This window comes from Parambassis ranga, chromosome 24, assembly GCF_900634625.1.
Source record: "Parambassis ranga chromosome 24, fParRan2.1, whole genome shotgun sequence".
Taxonomy (NCBI): Eukaryota; Metazoa; Chordata; class Actinopteri; family Ambassidae; genus Parambassis; species Parambassis ranga.
Genome location: NC_041043.1, coordinates 11672466 through 11690874, shown reverse-complemented (window position 1 = coordinate 11690874; position 18409 = coordinate 11672466). Strand labels below are relative to the sequence as shown.

Sequence of the window (18409 nt, the reverse complement as noted above, 5' to 3'; positions counted from 1 at the left end):
GCTGTAGCACAGTCAGTCCAGGTTGTGTTATATCTAAGTGCCAAAACCAAGGCACCTGAACATGCTTAGCTTTTTTTCACCTCTCACCTCTCACTCCATTCTGTCTGCCTTGTTAGGAGCTGCAGGTTTTTTGAATTTAAATCTATCGTCGCCTGCCTGAAACACTACACTACAACTACTGAGGCATAAATGTGCAAATACAGTACATGCATGCAGGCGTAAGGACCCACACAAAGTTCATGTAAGGATAGAATTCTGTTTTCTGAAAACATACACCTACACACACACCTACAGACATGTAAACACACAACAGTCATGAGTCACAGTAACCCTGCTGGGTACCAGTGTATGCAGATAAGCAACAATAAATCTAGATTAAATCTCAGCTGTGGGTCTGAGGCTCTTTACGTTGAGTTAGCTCTTAGTGTGCTGTGATTGGTCCTGACCTTGCAACATGTGACTGGGCCAACAGCAAGCTTCATATTTATACTGTGCACCTGTGTGGGCTGCACCTGCGAATGTTTTGTGTGTGTGATAAGAATTTCTGCTGTGCTTTTGACATCAAGTGAAAAAACAGGTTATTATTAAATAACCTTGTGAAGCTTCACGTTGCCTCATAGAGCTACTTCTACTGTACAATTTACTGAATGTGTGTGTGTGTGTGTGTGTGACGGGCAGAGAGCAGAGCTGCTGCAAGTTATAAGTTCTGATCATCTTTTACTGGCGCTTCTTTTTGTGTATGCTGTCTGTTTTTTTTTTTGCAAAATGATGCCCAGACGAGCTGAAGCAGCTCCTGTGACTCAAATTACCCGAGGGTCAGGGTGAGTTGAGCAGCTTTATGTCAGATGGGATGCTTTTTATGAAAAAAAAAATAAAACCACATTCCTCCATTTTGAAGACTCCAATGAAACTTTAGTAGGCTGCAAAAAATTGGCACACGAACCCCGGTAATCTGGTTCCTCACACAGAGGAGTTGATTGTCAGTCATACGGGACTCATACAGCTTTTTCCGTGGTCAGATTTGAGTACTTTAAAGGATCATTTTCAAGGTTTCCCTGTAGTAAAGTAGTATTAGTATTATTATGACATCATGTCTTAAGCGAGGCTGGGCTGTCTGGTTCAGGTTCTTAATCTGCATAAGTATCATATAATAAGTGTGTTGTTATTGGACTTAATGCTTGATTTCATTTAAAAAAAAAAAATAAAAAATTAAAGACACTAAAATTGCAGTGTTCCATGCCAAATGACTCATTCCAGACTTGGAAAACACATTAATAACTTCAGCCAGGGATTCCCAAAGCAACACAGATTTGGCCGCTTAGTCTTATCGACAGATCCAAAAAAGATGCTGCATAATGATTTAACCTTTAAAGGCTTTGCAGAAAATAAAAGCCAAGGGGAAAGCCTAAAGACAAAAAAAAAACAACAACAACAACATAAAAACAGGAAATGGGGAAGGAACAATTATCGAACAAGCATGGAGGAGTGAGAGCCGCCTTCTCGTTGTCTTCTCGTTGTCCCCTGGGCTAAGTAGGAGCAGGTTGTTCAGCCTAAGCTTGGACATGTTTAGGGGTTTTGTGAATGAAATGGACGCCTTGGCGCGGTGCCCGTACATTACACAGCTAGGTTTTCCTCCTGCCTTCCTCTTCATCCCTCCTCCGCTGCCCTCACTCCCTCCTATTCATCAGGAGACTTCCCAGACTGCAACATGTTGGAATCCAGTTACCATCACTTAGCAACTCCCAGGAGCACATCAGCTCTCTCGATGCTCTCTCGCTCTCTTTGTCTTCACGTCTCTCTCTATTGCATTTCTTCTTATGAATATGTTTTAAATTACTGTTAGAATATAGTGTTGCCAGACAGTGTGGACACCAAGTATATGTGCAATATGTCCTTTTTTGTAAACATGTTAAAGAATAAAAACAATAACTTTTAAATTAGTTTTCATGATATTAAGGCAATAAGAATAAAAAAATCAATATCATCTTAGATGTATCTATTTCACCCTGACCATTACTTACTGCTTCTTCTCATTCACTCTCTCAGTCACCATTATGGGCTGACACACACACACAACCTCATTTAAGCTCTCATCCAAACAACCACATGGCCTCTCTTCTTTCATCCTCTCTCTCTCTCTCTCTCTCTTTCTCTGTGTGTCCTCTTGCTGAACTTTAAGTGCTCTGCAGCGGAAATGGCCAACCTGTGTTTCACATGACAGGGAACAAGCTTTAATGGAGAGAAACATGGTTCCATTCAGGTTTACTAGTGTACCGGTTCATCCAGATGGAAGAGATCTAAATGTCTCTGTGAAGTGTTACTGTCATATACAAGCTAAACAATCCTGAGCCACCAAATTCTTAAATGGCATCTTATTAATAGATCAAATGATTGCATAGCAAATAAGACCTCATTTTATTGTTATTTTACATATTTTCAGTCACCGTTGTTGCACCTAGCAGCTAAAATGTGTAAATATTCTCCTCAAGAGTTAGTGGAGATTATAAGTGGAGACCTGACATTTGGCAGGTTGCCCTTTTTTCACCTAAAAAAAGGGTTGTTCAAGTTTTTAAGTCTCTTAACTAAAGTAACCTTATATTAGTCGTTGCCTGTCTTTGAGCACAGAAACAGTGCCAGAAATGTCAAATACTACAGCTTAGAAAAGTCAATAAATGTCTTACACACTCGTCTTAATGACAGATGTTTGCAGCAAGAAGAGACAGATGTCATCCCACTGTCAATCTTTGACTGATGGCGTGACATTATGACAACCACGTGTCCGATATCAGAATCAGAAATACTTTATTAATCCCAGGCGGAAGTCTAACTTCCTGGATGTAATTTAGGATATAGCACAACCGATAGGAATGAGCTAATCCTGTTATTTAAATGTGTGCATGTACACCAGGTTACTTTAGCATCCCAGCCATATATATTATTATTATATTAGCCACAAATGTGTTAACAAGCTATAGTGAGGCTCTTGCAAAAATATCATTGTGCATGCACTCTACAGCATCTTCATACAATACAAAGTCAATGGAGACGGAGTGATGGAGTGTTTTACCCTCCCAAGGTGGGCGGGGCCTCATTGCACTCGGTTGCTATTGACAACTGAATCCTTCCAGGTGGAGGTTTCCAAAAAAAAAACAAAAAAACATCATCATTAAAAAAAGTAGTACCAGAGTCCAACATTATAAATACTTTTGAGCTCCCACTCCCACACAGCTTTAAATTCCTCCACAGCTCACATTTCACAGTCCATCATGCTCCATCACTAACTGTGTGCGAGCCTTCATATCTGTCAGAATGTGTATTTTTTGGCAACCCTGTAAGGTTACACCAGTTTCTGTAATCCACTTCATAATAAAACACATATCACTCTTGTCACTCTGTCAATGCATCGTAGCAGCTATGCTGTGCCCCCCCACTCCCACCCCCAGCACAGAATATGTATCTTATCGCACATCACAGCTGCTTTCTTTTTAGCCCTGAGGCACAGACAAGATGAGGCGATCTTAGACGCGCTGCTTCTATTGATGACAAGGGATGTTTGCATCTGCTCAGACAGCCAATCAGTTACTGTGTGTGCTGATTAAAGGACCCTCAGAGGAAGAGGAAGAGACCTAGATCCAGTGTCTGGAAGGGGGGGGGCTTTGCTCTGTCAGCATCCCAGCATAGATTCATGTAGCAAAGGAAGGGTTCTCAGGATACCACTATTGATCTTCACCCCCCCATCCCATCTCTTTTCTATCTAACCATCCACCCCCCACCCCACCCCACCCACAGCCAAGAAAGATAAGGCAGAACCCAAGAGTTATCATCCTATACATGTGTCTGCTAACTGTGTGTGTGTGTGTTCATATGTTTGTGTGTGTGCATTTTAACATGCTGGAAAAGCTGACACCATGAATCTACTGTCTCAGAGGATTTATATCATCTTGTGTAAGCCAATGTTTGGGTGATGGGAGGAAGCTGTTTATAGGGGTGAAAATGCTGCGACTAGCAGGAGAGATTTTTTTTTTTCCCACCACAGCTTTGTGTGTCAGTCACCATATCTCTTCTGCCTGCTGTGCTGCCCTACTGTTATAGTACCTGTGTGTGACTTTGAAGTACCCCATCATTACTAAAATATCTCTGGATTAGTTGTTCAGCTGGCCTCATGATGTGCTTTCTGTTTCACTGTCTGTCTGTCTGTCTGTCTGCTCCTCTTGCTCCTGCCGGGCTGATATTTTGATCTGTCACAACAAGTTTGGCTCAGCAGGCCTGACGGTGACGAGCAGTCGGGGGCTCACACATATGCTTCGTGTCATTGGATCCCCTCAGGTTAGCATGGTGGCTCAGGGCTTTCCCATAGTGATACTGCGTGATGGTGTGAGGCCTGGTGTAAAAAATCTGATTGTGTGAGTGTGAGTGCGTGAGTCTGTGTTTTATTGCTTTAGAAAGCCAGGGAGGTGTGTGCGCAGATGTTTTAGCAGGATTGACAGGTGTTTTTATGTGTAAAACCCTGAGGGTACGACATGTTAAGCTTAATTTGTGTGCATTATTATTTTGTCTGTGTAAGGAAGACAGAGTCTGTGTGCACAATTATGCAGTTGTGTAAGAGTGAAGTCCATGCGACAGCAGTGTCACTTATGATGGATGAGGTGACATAATGCATGACAATAACAAGGTAGCTCACTTTCCTCTCATGCATTCACACTTTTCTCAACACTTGTCTTCAACAAATGAACATGTTATGTGAATAATCTCTGCCTCTTTGCACAGTTCTGCAACTGCTATAGGTATATTCCCCAAATAGGGAGATTAATATATCAATGGCTGTCTTGATCATAGTTAAACATACACATGTGCTGATGTGTGTGTCTGCATCTGTGAGTGAGAGAGCACGAGCGTGGTTCTGAGAAGCCGCCTCCTTTATTTGCATGTCTGGAGTGAACATCTATCATCATCATCAAGACGCTGCAAAACAGCGAAGCAGGCAGGCGCCGCCGACGCTCTCAGGAGAAAGACCCAACACACTTTCAAACCATTACTGCTGCGGTATCAAACGTTTCCTTAATGCCTTCACCTGGGGGAGAGAGACGCACACTACGCTCGTGTGTGCATGCTACAGATGCAAATAGACAGATGTCGTTTTATCATTATATTTTTTCCCCCTTTCCTCTTGCTGACTGACTATATTTTCCAATTATTTACCTTGTCACACACACACACAAACTCCAGCTTTATGGAAACTCCTCAACAAACCTTGCTCAGCACTAAATAATAAAATTCAAATTATCCATAAAACTCCCTCCTTCTTCATCTACATCTTTTTTTTTTAATGCTTATGGCCAGAGTGGCTCAATCCATTTTTTAGGAGATAGAGGGGATTACAGAGAAGGAGGGGAGCACTGAAATGGTACCGCCTGATAGATAGAGGAGCGAGAGACAGTGTATGTGAGCTGAATAGTAAAGAGAGCCCCCGAGACGAAGAGGGGGTGCACGGTAGGAGAGAGGGAGTGAGCGCGAAGAAGGGAGGAGTGTGGTGGGGTGGAGGCACAGAGCCAGAAAATTGCATTGCGTGCTCAGTGATTAGTTTACCTCCTGGGTCTCATTCTCTCTCTCTCTCTCTCTCTCCCCCTACCTTCCTCCTCTCACTCTCCAGGTTCCTTTCTACCTAGTAGTAGCCTTTCCTTGTGTCTTTGTCTTGCCACTTTGGCTGTCTCTCGCCTTCCTTCCACTTCCTCTGTCACTACATCACGCTGTCACTTCTCTTCTCTCTTATTCTCTCCACCTCCTCCTCCTCGTTGCCTGCTCCCTTCCACTTTCTTGGCGGTTATCTCCACTGCCTCTCCTCTCTATCTCTGTCTCAGCCCCCTCGTCTGCCCGCTCGCCGCCACCTCCCCCTCCTCCTCTTTTCCTTCATGTGTGCTGACTTGGCTCTCGCCTCCATTCTTGTGTTATCTTCAGGGCTTGAAAAATGCAAAATGCCACCTAAACTGCAAGCAAACTCATCAAACCATGAAGAAAAAGTGCACTGTGAGGTGATTATGTTTTTTTTTTGTTTTTTTTGTGGTATGGGATAAGTGGTAGTGACATAAACGAAAAATTTACACAGAGAACTTTCAATCATTCGAGGAAGTATTTAAACACCGTAAGCCAGCCCTGCTAATTATAGTCTTAAGAGTAATAAACACGAGCTTCATAACACAACAGACGTGCTGACACTGGATGAAAACCAGCCTCCACATGGCCCCCTTTTTTTTATTTTGGTTTGGTACTCTTTGAAAAGCAAGTGGGTCAACCCTTTTCTTCCTAATCCGTACATAATCTTGCCTTTCCTCTACAGCTGAAGAGCAGCAACAAAACAGTGCAGGAGGGGCAGGGAGGCAGAGAGTGGATGACAGCAGGAAAGAAAGAGAGAGAGAGAGAGTAATTCACTTAAGGCTGTCAGGGTGTTCCTACTCCCATCCACCCTTCCAACCTAAACCTAAAAAAAAAAACATTTGAACACAAAGCAACAAATCGTTGTTACTGTCAGAACCTCCTATCCTAATATTTAAACTCACACTGTCAAATTTGTCTCACTTGTGAAGGTTGTGTGAAGTGTGTGTGTGTGTGCCTGGAGTAAAAATTCTACTATCAAGAGCTGTGAAAGGAACTAGATCCGATGTGCTGTGTGTTTGGGAATGTAATTCAGAAATATCTCCGCAGCTGCGACTTTAACCTTTTAAAAGCAAAGAGCAAATCAAAAAATCCATGTTCTGAAAAAAAGTCAAATCAAAATGAATAAATATGGAGAGTGGAGCATATTGAGGTATAACGTGTACACATACTATTAAAGACAACTCATGTGTAAGTTATTTTTAGGCAGAAAAATTCTCCTCAATAAGAGACATATCTTTAGATTGTCAAAAACAGCTGGTGTGGAGTAGGCTGTAATTCTTTTAACTCTTTAAAACTAAAGTGGTTATTAAAGGTATGGTGTGTATTTCCATCTCTGTTTGATGATACTGGCGAAAGCTGCATTGTGTAGTTTTAATTTTAGCTGTTGAATAAAATCAATCATTTAATTATGCCTGCCCTTCATTTCATTACCCATCTGGATATTAGATAACGCAGCCCTAGTGCTATTGATAGCTGCTAATGCACAGCTGAGGTGATCAATATCCTGCTGTATCTGAAAGGCAAGGCAACATCTAACATCTCTTCACTTTAGCACCCAATCTGCACATCCTTATCCGTATCACGCTTTAGTCCATTATCAGAGAATGGACCCGAATTATCTTCAATCAGACTGAATGTCTGGCTGTCATCCATCCGAATGCAGCAGAGGCCTTGATCGTGTGACCTGTGTACATCTTTTTTCTTCCTCCTCCTCCTCCTCTTCCGCCTCCTTCTTCGTCAAACCCAGTCACCTTTTCCCCCAATTTCCTTTTTTACCCCCTTCACCCTGCTTATCTCCTATCTTAGTGGTCGCACTCAGTCACATGATCACAGCTCAGTGAGTTGAGGTACCTGAGGACCGTTGCTAATGGTGACAAATGACTGGCTTTGCAGAAAGCAAAAAGGAAAGTGTACAGCAGAGAGGAAAGCTAATATAGGCCTTGCATGGTGGGAGTCGGTGTTTGCTGTCTGCACAGAGAAGAGAAAGCTTTTTGACACCGTCACATGAGATGTGAAATTACAGCTTTCTTCATCATCTAAACCTTGTAATTATGGGAAAAGTTAGCACTTAAAGAAAAACACTTAATTCGCTTTTTCTAACAGACTTTGTACCAGGAGACCACTGGAGCTCATCCTATAGCTGTCAACAGGTCGCCAGTGAACTGCAGGGCTAATATAGAGACAACCAACCTGTCACACTTACACCTGTAGATAACCTTACATACATTGTTTGGTATGTACGAGGAAGCCAGAGTACCTCGAGATACAAACCAGGAACCTTCTTGCTGTGAGGTGATAGTTCTAACCACTGCACCACTGTACCACCCCATTTATCCAGGTCCTGTTAAACTCTTAGGCCCCGTTCACACTGGAGAAAGTCAATTCAGCTATAGTGGGATTGAATCCGGATAGCCTTTAAACTGGATACGTTCAGACCTATTTTCAAATCGAGCTAGCACACACGCGTGTCCGCGCTCAATCCAGCTTTTAACCCAGCTTGTTTGTTGTCCTCCAAAACGCTAGGTGGTGCCTCGTAATACACAGAGTCAGTTCAGGTGTGTATGCATTTTATTTGGTTCAAAAATAAACTCGGGGCAAAGCTGTTGTAGTTCGACGGTTGTTTACATGCGGCTTTTGTATGCGACCCGGACACTGTCCCTGTGAACCGAAAGTATGATGTCACTAGCGCGATTCGCTAGCCACCATTCAGACCTGAGCCAGATGTAAGCCAAATGTAAGTCAATCAGGCTAGATCTAGCTCCGAGAGGTGGATTGAAATCAATCCAGATATATCCAGATTTGTGTTGTTCAGACTGAGAAAAAACTATCCGGATTGATTTCCCCAGTATTAACGGTTGGCCTACATGCATCTTTTCTACCTCTGCATGAAAATTATCTTCTGGATCATGTTGCTATTCAAGTGCCACCATGAGAGGCAGAACTTTTTCTCTCTGTAACTCTCATAATGACAACCAAGAGCTTAATTTGACATAATTGCAACCTGTCATCTGTTTGAAGGTTGAATCCTGTTCAATAAAGTCTGTCCTGATTAACTAATATTCATCTGAAAAGCAAAAGGTCTGTCATCAATGACAAACAGATCACATGAAATGTGTATGTAAGACGCGTTATAATTACAGTGATAACATTTAGTCAAGATGTCAGACCTGGTTAACCATGGCAAACTCCAAAAGCTGACACGGCGGGGCAGACTTGACACAGCATCTCTCATCTCAGCCTGCCGCTCCCCATCGCTTTCAGCTTGCATCACATCAGCCCAGTCCCCATTCAACACTCCAGCACCTCTGTCAGTGTAGGAATCGCCCGAAGGCACCGGTCACAGACCGCTGTGTGTTTGTACGGTGACTCGCCTGGGATCTAAAGTCAGCTAGCCTTTCATCTGAGGCTATTCACCGCCATAAGGAGGATAAAGACGAATCATAGGATCACTGGTTCGATGTTAAAGTTGAGCCACAAAGTATTTCCAGGAAAGCACAAAGAAAATCCTATAAAAATCCTGTAAATGTTAACGTTTTTTCTCTCTCTCTCTCTCTCTCTCTCTACCATAGAGGCTGACATGTTGATGAGATGTTTGCTGTAACAGTTTGATTTGGCACTGTACAAATTGGCAAATGATGAATAACACAACACTGACGTCACTCTTAGGCTTCTGCCAGAGCTGTGATACTTTCATTCAGTGGAAAGAACCACATGATTCGTGATATGGCCACCTGAAGTGACCCTCAGCAAGACAGAAACCGTCCCAGACAGCTTTTCTTGTGCTGACACTTACTGCTGACCACAGTATGACTGAATAAAAGAACAATGTTTTCATTTAAAAGCCAAGTATTGCTAGATAAGGTTGAACATTGTGGAATGTTCTGAGGATTGGAGTCAAGTGGTTATTTGAGGAATTAGGTTTCATTTTTTAAGGATATATATCCATTTATTTGGACAACATAAAGTTCTTTCCAGTTGCCACATGCAGAGATTGAATTCTGAACTGTAAAGAAAAGGTTGAATGTTGGGTAGAGTAAGAATAAGAGAGTACAGATACCAAGAAAAGGAGGGAGAGAAAAATAAATGTCCCTGATAAAGGAGGTTTAACCCTCATTGAGAGTCGATGTGCGGCCCCTGAGAGTGACTCAGGGTGTGACTCATAGCAGCTGGCAATGCCTCTACCTTACACACACACACACACTTTTCATGCCCTCAGGCATTGTGTATGTTATATGTCCACTGTGCGTAGTGTTCTGCCAGGTTCCACCTGTTACAGATGATGCATAATCTCTGCTTCATGCTGCTGTAATAGTACTTGTGATCTTCTTATGAATCAGCTTATGACAAGCTATGAATGCAGTTTGAGCTGCTTAGCCTTCCCACGAGCATGACTTAGAAGACAGATGCTCTTAAACTCGGCTAGGTGTGTGTGTGTGTGTGTGAGTGAGAGAGATCCTTCTAACCACCCACTCAAGGGATTAGTGTAAGGGTGGTTGGATGACTCATCGGTCAATGACTTTGGAGGAGAGGAAGGAACAACATGGCCAAGTCTTCCACATGGCGCGTGTTTGTCATTCCACCTGTCCCTCACTGTGGTTCATGCTCCAATCTCACGATGTCTACTCATGCGCTCATCATTGTAGTCTTATATCAACACGTCTTTAGTCAAATTAAAATCCTGTGACTGTAGATAGACCCATGCATGCGTGTAGCAGCGGTGGTTTAATGGTCGCTCCGCGACTCGACAGCAACGGCAGACGGCTGGGTTTGGAACATGACCCCGGCACCGCGTCGGGCTGTTAGGCCATGCGTATGCTGCCTAACGAGCCATGAGTGATCGCTATGATCTTGCCACAAATAATTCATGAGGAGCCCTGTAGAGGAGCCATGGAGCTTAAAGGGAAGAGGGAGAAGTAGACCACAGCCTAAGTGGAGTGAGGGTGGAGGGCGAGGGGAGAAAGACAGAGAGACATCCATCTGACAAATGTATCTGAAATAGAAAGGAAATCCCTTATTACCTACAGCGCTGACAAGATGTTGTACTCGTTGTGTGTTTGTGTTTTTGGGAGCCATTTGTTACTACATCTGAAAAGGCACAGTGGGAGTGTTAACAGTGTGCATCACAATCACAGAATCTGTGTGAGCTTCTTATGAATGAAAGAGAGAATGTGTTATGTGCAGTGTATCAGAGATGTGATGGAGTGAGCTCCTATTTTTCTGACAGCCCCCCAAAAATCAAAGTGTTTAACTGTACAAGTTGTATTCAAACACTAATACAAGTTAAAAGTGAGCAACTGACAACAATTCATGCAATCATAAAGTCTTATTTTTGTCAAGTGAGGAAGCGATTGGAAAACATCAAACCATAGATCCATACCTCATCATTCAATGCTATTATATGTTTAGCTCCTTTCTAAACATCACAACCACTGACTGCATATAAACATGGACAAACCATCATTACCCATGACATCAGCCACAGGTTTCCCAAAGAGCTTGGTTCTGGCAGTCACCATTTTGACCGTGCCTGACTCTGCTTATCCATCAGTCAACTCTATAACACGTACAGAGGTGCAGCATCAAGTCATCACAGGTGGCTGCACATGCACCTGTCACTCAAACAACACTATAAGAACCCTACAGCTGTCATTGCTGTAAGGATCAAAGTATTTCTTTGGTGAACGTGCTGCTAAAAGGTCTATGTGCATTTACCCAGCAGACCTTTATAGCCTCTAGGGGCTGGCTCTCCACCTCTTTGCATATACTTTGCTAGTAGTTTAGGCAGACTGTGATGCTGCCAACATGGGGATAGTCAAGGCCTCCCACATAGACTCACAATGGCTCTTCAGAAACCTATGGCTCACAGAAGCTCAGAGCATAGTTATATACAGTTTATGGGACTGTGGGAGTCAAACATGGTGACTCAAGAGGTTACAGACTGACTTTGGGTATTAAAGCATTACTACATCTGATGCACAGATGTCAATGCTTTACTTCATTCAATACTTTATGGCACAAAATGAGCATATTAATATGCTAAACTGAGATGGTAAATATGTTTTACCATCACACACCACCATGTTATTATAGTCACTTAACTCAGAGTCCAAACTGCAAACATGTCTGCAGCCTCTTGTGATTTCAAAGTGAGGCAGCTACGAAGGCCTTGAAGATTACTGTTACTGATGGAGGCACTACAGACCAGTGAGACGTAACAGTGTAACACAGACTAATGGAAACTGGGGAATGGAGACAAAGGGCCTGGGTGGGTCTCTGTGGCATGTCATTAGTGAGGGAGTGGGGTTGACTTGTTCCATCTGACATTTACCAGTCTGACTGAAAATGTCACGGAATGTCAGCCTTTACCTCTGGATATAACAGTGCCTCTTACAGCCCAGAGCTACTGATCCACCCAAAAACTTTTTTTTTCCACTCCCATGTCCACTGTCCCAAGAAGGATCAGTATCTCTTTGCTCCTTGGTTTCACTGTCCTTACACTAACAGCCATTCCATAATAGAAATGCAACAACCTGCATACCGCAAGAGCTACTCTAACACTGTAGCTGCTCTGTGATATTGTAGTTCTGCAGACCTCTTTTTTTGCATCAGCATTTGATTTCTTCAGTTTGTTTCCCCACCTTTGGGGGTAACTGGTTGCTTTTGCATGTTAATAAATTGACTAACTGACAGTCTGGGCCATGCAGGGGTTTACCAGCTTTGTCAGAAAAATAACACGGAGCTTGTTTTTTTTTTTTTTTTACAGGCAGCTAAATATATAACTTCCCAGTTTGTGGATCATTTCTATACCAACCTTGAATCCATTTTATTAGAGATCACCACACACAAAAAATGTCTAAACATTTTCTCATGTTCCTGGTTAATTATATAAGACAAAGCGTGTAAAGAAAGCCATTAACTGTCATACTTGCTTAAATAAACATGAATATCGTTATGTACCACATGTTTTATCACATTGAACAGTGTTAATTGGAGGCGTCTGGAAAAGAACTGGTGAACAATAACCAAAAGCAATCAGACCTTTTCTGACAATGCATTCTTTACAGAGCGCTGTTCTGAAACTCATTTCAAATTAAGCAGCAATGTCTCCTCCAATAGCCAATGTATAAGCTAATTATGTCAGAAACCACTCATGAGCATTTTCCTGGGTTGTCTCTCACTTTCAGAACCTGAATTTAGATCCTTGGCCTCTCAGTTTGTTTTGGGGAGTGCTACTGTCTAGTCTATTTCTGTCCTTGCTACACTATTGTCCTCGGTTGACTGCCTTCACATCAAGTGCTGGATTTATTTGGCCACTCTGCCAGCTCAGGCAGATAGACCCTGCAGCTACCACCCAAGCTGAAGTCTCTGTTAAGATAACTATAAACCACACTAACGATCCTACTGGTTTAAAAGAGTAGCAGCCAGAGTTTGACGACCAAAAATTCGTTTACAGGTCATGGAGGATTAAAACCAGCCAAACTGAGCTTCCAAGTGAATTGTTGTCCTGAAGTCACTTTGATCCCCCAGATAAATGTCGTCTTCGTCATTGTTTGCTATTGTCTGTGTACCTTAATTGGCAGCCACAACTGCAGTGTTAGATTTCAAAACAAATCCATACCCATGGAAGATAATGATCTTAATTAGCTGTCGCTCAGCCCTGAACATATTCGTTTTTGTTTTTTTTTGCTCAGCAGTACACAGCGACTCTCTGGGCTTTTACTTAAAAAGTGGTGCGGCTTTGATTGCAACAGGAGCATGATTCAATTAGCTGCCACTTCTCAGCTGCATTGCTTACCACCACCACCACCCCCCCACCCCTCCCTTGCTTCACCACTTCACCATTATGAAAGAAGCCCTTCAGTGATGAAAATAGCCATTGCACCGGCTGACAACATGAGGCATGCGGTGCACTTAAGATGATGATTATTGCTTTGCTTTGCTTAGTATATGAATCCAAGTTCAATAACTGCACTCTGAGAGGCCAGAGAGATGACTGTGAAATGTTTTTAAATTGGGTCGTACTAATGATGCTTCTCCCAGCGCTGCTTCACACAAGACTGTTAAGAGTCAATATGTTATTGTGCAAGTAGATTTTTTAAAAGTACTTTTTTATATTTGTAAAAAATGTTGGTCAAGATTATACCTCAAATACTTTAGACGCATGCTTGATGTGTTTGTACCAAGTTGGGTGACTTTTTTCATTCATAGATATAAAAATATAAAAATGTACTTTTACCTTTAACTTACAGCTTTTTATTTTTTCCTTACCATTGCATTTGGATACTGTGTGTTTTATGTGTTGAAAACTGTAGCTAAGAATGCCCTCTAGTGTTGTTTAGCCTGACTCTACACTATGCATGTATGAGTAACAAAACATTGCTCTTTTTTTGTGTTCATCCAGCTCATTATTTAGTCTTGTAAGATACAAAGATCTTCACCGTTCCATTTCTTTCTCGTTCTCTACAGGTACATCCGCACCATGTACCTCGGCATACAAAGTCACCGGCAGAAGGAGAACCAGCGGCGTTTTTACTGGGCTATGATGTACGAGTATGCCGATGTCAACATGCTGCGACTGCTAGAGACCTTCTTAGAAAGCGCCCCTCAGCTGGTGCTGCAGCTCTGCATCATGATCCAGAGCAACAAGGCTGAGTGGCTGCAGTGTAAGGATCTCCATGAGGCTCTATATGAGCAAGTTGGATATTTTTTTAAAGAAAGTGGAGATATGTCTTTTTCTGCATTTTATGTCACACTTGAGCTGCTGAAATGATTCCATAATATACACCTGAGGTCATCACTTTATTTACTGTTACTGACACTCTCCTCTATTATATCCAGTTTCCCGTGTTCATCACTCTTGTTATTCAAACCTTTTTTACAATCCCAGTTTCCTCATGCATTACAGTTCCCCAAGGGAGACAATTCAATCATAAACAAGTGATACCCTCCTCGGCTGCGGTGCCTATAGAAATGCCATCCAATACATTTGCTAAAGGGGCACCGTGCTGCTGCTCTGCAGATAATCCTCTATCATTTTTCATGCAGCAGGTTTCTCCTCTGACATATCTGCTGTCTCTACTGTTATACATGTCTTAAGGAAACAGAATTGGTGCACTAAATGTGTCCACTGGATGACGTGTAATAATATGCCTTTCAAAAAAGTGACGGATTGCTCCGGCTCAAATTAAACATACAGTTTACTGTAAGTGGAGAAGCAGCCAGGTCAACATAAAACCATAATTTATATGCTTGACAGATGAGACTCGATCTCTTCTTTTGGTTTTCTAATGTTTTTAAAACCATCTATCAGTGTGTGACATCATTTTTTCTCTCTTTGCTGTATTCCCCAGGTCTTTCTGCCATGTCCTCCCTCCTGTCCCTGGCCTGGGTGCTAGCCTCTTACCACAAACTTCTGCGTGATTCACGTGATGACAAGAAGAGCATGAGTTACCGAGGTGCCCTGGTGCATCTCTTTTGGCGCCTTTTTACCATCTCTTCACGGGTGCTCTCTTTTGCCCTGTTTGCCTCCGTTTTCCACATCTACTTTGGCATTTTTGTGGTGCTCCATTGGTGCGCCATGGCTTTCTGGGTCATCCATGGTGGCACTGACTTCTGCATGTCCAAATGGGAGGAGGTACTGTTCAACATGGTGGTAGGCGTGGTCTATGTCTTCTGTTGGTTCAATGTACGTGAGGGCCGGACGCGGTACAGAATGGTGGCCTATTATATAGTAGTACTGTTAGAGAACGCCATCCTCAGCTCCCTTTGGTATGCGTACCGCGACCCAGCCACCACTGACGCCTATGCCTCTTTTGCCCTCTGTGGCGTCTTCCTGTGCTTTGCCTCAGGTGTGGCCTGTATGGTTCTATATTACGGGGTCCTACATCCAATGGGCCCCCGACTGAGGGTGCTGGCCAGCTCCTGCTGTGCTGAGCTGTTGTGGGGCCTTCCATTACCCCCTGAAGCTGAGCCGATGGCTCCCACACCAGGGCCCCGTGGATCCCAGGCCACCCCCACACGGGGTCTGGCAGGGGAACATGTGGAGTCAGATGAAACAGCCACGGACACCTGCCTTCCAGTTTTCCAGGTGAGGTCTACAGAGCCTGTGGATGCAGCCGGTAGGCCCATCCGGCCCGAAGGTCCACTCATCAAGATAGACATGCCCAGAAAACGCTACCCAGCCTGGGATGCACATTTTGTGGATCGGCGCCTGCGCAGGACCATAAATGTGCTGCAGTACATTAGCCCCAATGCGGTGGGCATCAGGTATAGGGACGGTCCACTTCTTTATGAACTCCTGCAGTACGAATCCTCCCTCTGAAGGCATCTCCCACAGCTCTGTCACCCTCTCTGAAACACAATGATGCACACACAGTTCCTTTTTCTCTTTTTTGTCCTTCCTCTCTTTCCTTCTCTCCTCTTTGATCAATTTCCCTGCAGGAGATGTGTGTTTTGTCTACGGAAAATCTGTTAAGACGGTCTAAACACACAGTCATGATTTATTTTTAGAAAAAAAAACACAGCACAGAAAGAGAAAATTATGAACCTACAGTATCTTATGTGATATATAAAGACGTCTCATATAAATCCCTATCTAGGGCTCTGTATGAGTGTGTAGATAACATATGAATGTTTCATTATGAAATGTGTTTAATGCATTATACTGTATTGTGAATACTTGTGAAGGGCATATTGTATGTCCCTTTGACATGGGACTGGCGCAAAGCCTGATGGGAATGATGGAGGAGAGTCTCAGAGAGGGCAGGTCTTTGCACATCCCAACATTTACTGCCATTATTTGTGTAAATCATTGATATATATATATATATATATATATATATATATAGACAATGACAATGTTTACTAAAACCTTAGCCCTTTGAATTAAAAAACAGCACTAAGACTTCTAACATGATATGGACACAATCAAAGATGCATCCAAGAAAGGCAACTCCAGTATCCCAACTGTACTATTTTCAAAATACTAGAGCGAATTCATGTTCAGAAGAAAAAGAAGCACACTGACCTTCAATTAGTCTCACCCACACGGTGAAATTTTACAGTGCAGACCGCCATCTAGTGGAGGCAAACCGAAGCAGCACGCCTTTCCCATTTAGTTGTGACAGCACAAAAATATTTAAGACAACCTGAGATGGAACAAAATGAAAGGAATGTAGTAGAAATGAGCACAAAAGTTTTCTAAATTTATGAGTATGACATAATTTTTTAAAACATTCCAAAGAGTTTTTTTAAAGGTGTTTATGAAAAGTATGTTAACGTGCACTTTTTTTTTAAAAAGTGCAAAGACAGCCTTCAAAGAATCCTCCACCATTCCCTTTAGAATCTTTGAAAGTACACCCCCTACACCCCCAACCCTCTTTTCCAACCTCCCTGGTTTGTTTTTTTCTTCTCTAAAACATTTTAAGTTTGATCAATATATGCTCACTGGGTGCAAAGACATGTAAAAAAAAAAATCTGATGATCTAAAAAAGTTATTTCTATGCTATTATACTTCAGTGCATATTTGTGTCCACATTTATAGTCATTGACATATATTTTGCCAGAACACACACTTTTTTACATAACAAAATATAGCAGTGTTCAAAGGTATACTCCTCAACATCAGCGTGTGTACAGGGCGACTGACCTGCTAGCGCAGTCGAAAACAAAGCCAAATCAAATCTTACAGTACTGTCTTTCCAATTTATTTGCCCCCTTGAACCAGCTGAATGAGTTTGTACAAAATGTGTGACATTTATAGGCCTGGTGTGCGGCAGTTACACATAGCTCTCACTCTCTGCAGAGTCTGCAGAGATCTCTCCACTACCGATAACCCAAGGGACGACCACTGTATTCACTCAAAACTACAAATATATAAAAACATGCCTTCTAAGTCAAAGGAGCTTGACAACAAAACAATTTCCAGAGAGGGCTATTAAACAATTCATGACAAAAACAATGAATGCATTTCATACTCCAGTTTTACCTATTTACTCAACAGTTCATCTGAATATATAATGTGTGTTTTTTACATTGTAGTGTTTGGCATGAGTTTAGTATGAGGCATTAGAACAAATGAACCCAACAGGGGATGTCCAAGAGCCCAACACAACACAGAGATATATTTTTACCGGGCTCACAGGCTTTCTGCTTAGCTGTGGCCTCACGTGCCTGCTAACATCGTACTGTAAAAAGGCAGACGCCACGTAAGTCCAGGTTAAAGGTGACAGAGGGCTTTTGCCAGGGCTGGAAATGAACATGAGGACAGATTCTGCAAAAAGGGCCTGACTGTGAGACTGGATGTTTACCTCTTATATAGCATGTACTGTACAACCCTACAGTATGAACTGTTATCACAGTGTGCTTGCACAGTTGTGGGTCTGTCTGCGTGTGTGTCCTCAGCCCTTTCCCCACGGGTCTGTTTTCTCGACAAATTGTTCGGCTCCATCCCTGGTTGCTGCTCCGCCCTCTTCCCCCACCCCATCTCTAACGGTGCTGGGCCTTGGCACACTCCAGTGAAACACTCTCACTCTCTCTGGTAACTGAACAAAGGGGTTGAGGCTGAACAAACGGGAGATCCTGACATGAGAACATGCAATGAGGTACACTGCCATAACCAAGAGCTTCAACATCCAGGGTCTGCCACCCTTTCGGCTTAAAAGTGATGTTCAGCCCTGAGTAACTGAGAACTGTTGGGTCAGCTAGGGTGGAGTGAACACACCAACACACCATATGTATAAATATACATGCATATGCA

At 42.7% G+C, this 18409-nt stretch overlaps 1 protein-coding gene across 1 annotated transcript in view; it reads left to right on the top strand.

Moving 5' to 3' along the window:
• xkr6b (XK, Kell blood group complex subunit-related family, member 6b) overlaps window positions 1–15973 on the top strand; it is a 39571-nt gene extending 23598 nt beyond the window's left edge. Inside the window, exons 2-3 of the mRNA XM_028397604.1 lie at window positions 14119–14315; window positions 15003–15973. Of these exons, the coding sequence (XP_028253405.1) occupies window positions 14119–14315; window positions 15003–15973 (1168 nt within the window). The remainder of the gene's footprint in view (window positions 1–14118; window positions 14316–15002) is intronic.
• Window positions 15974–18409: the final 2436 nt, after the last annotated feature.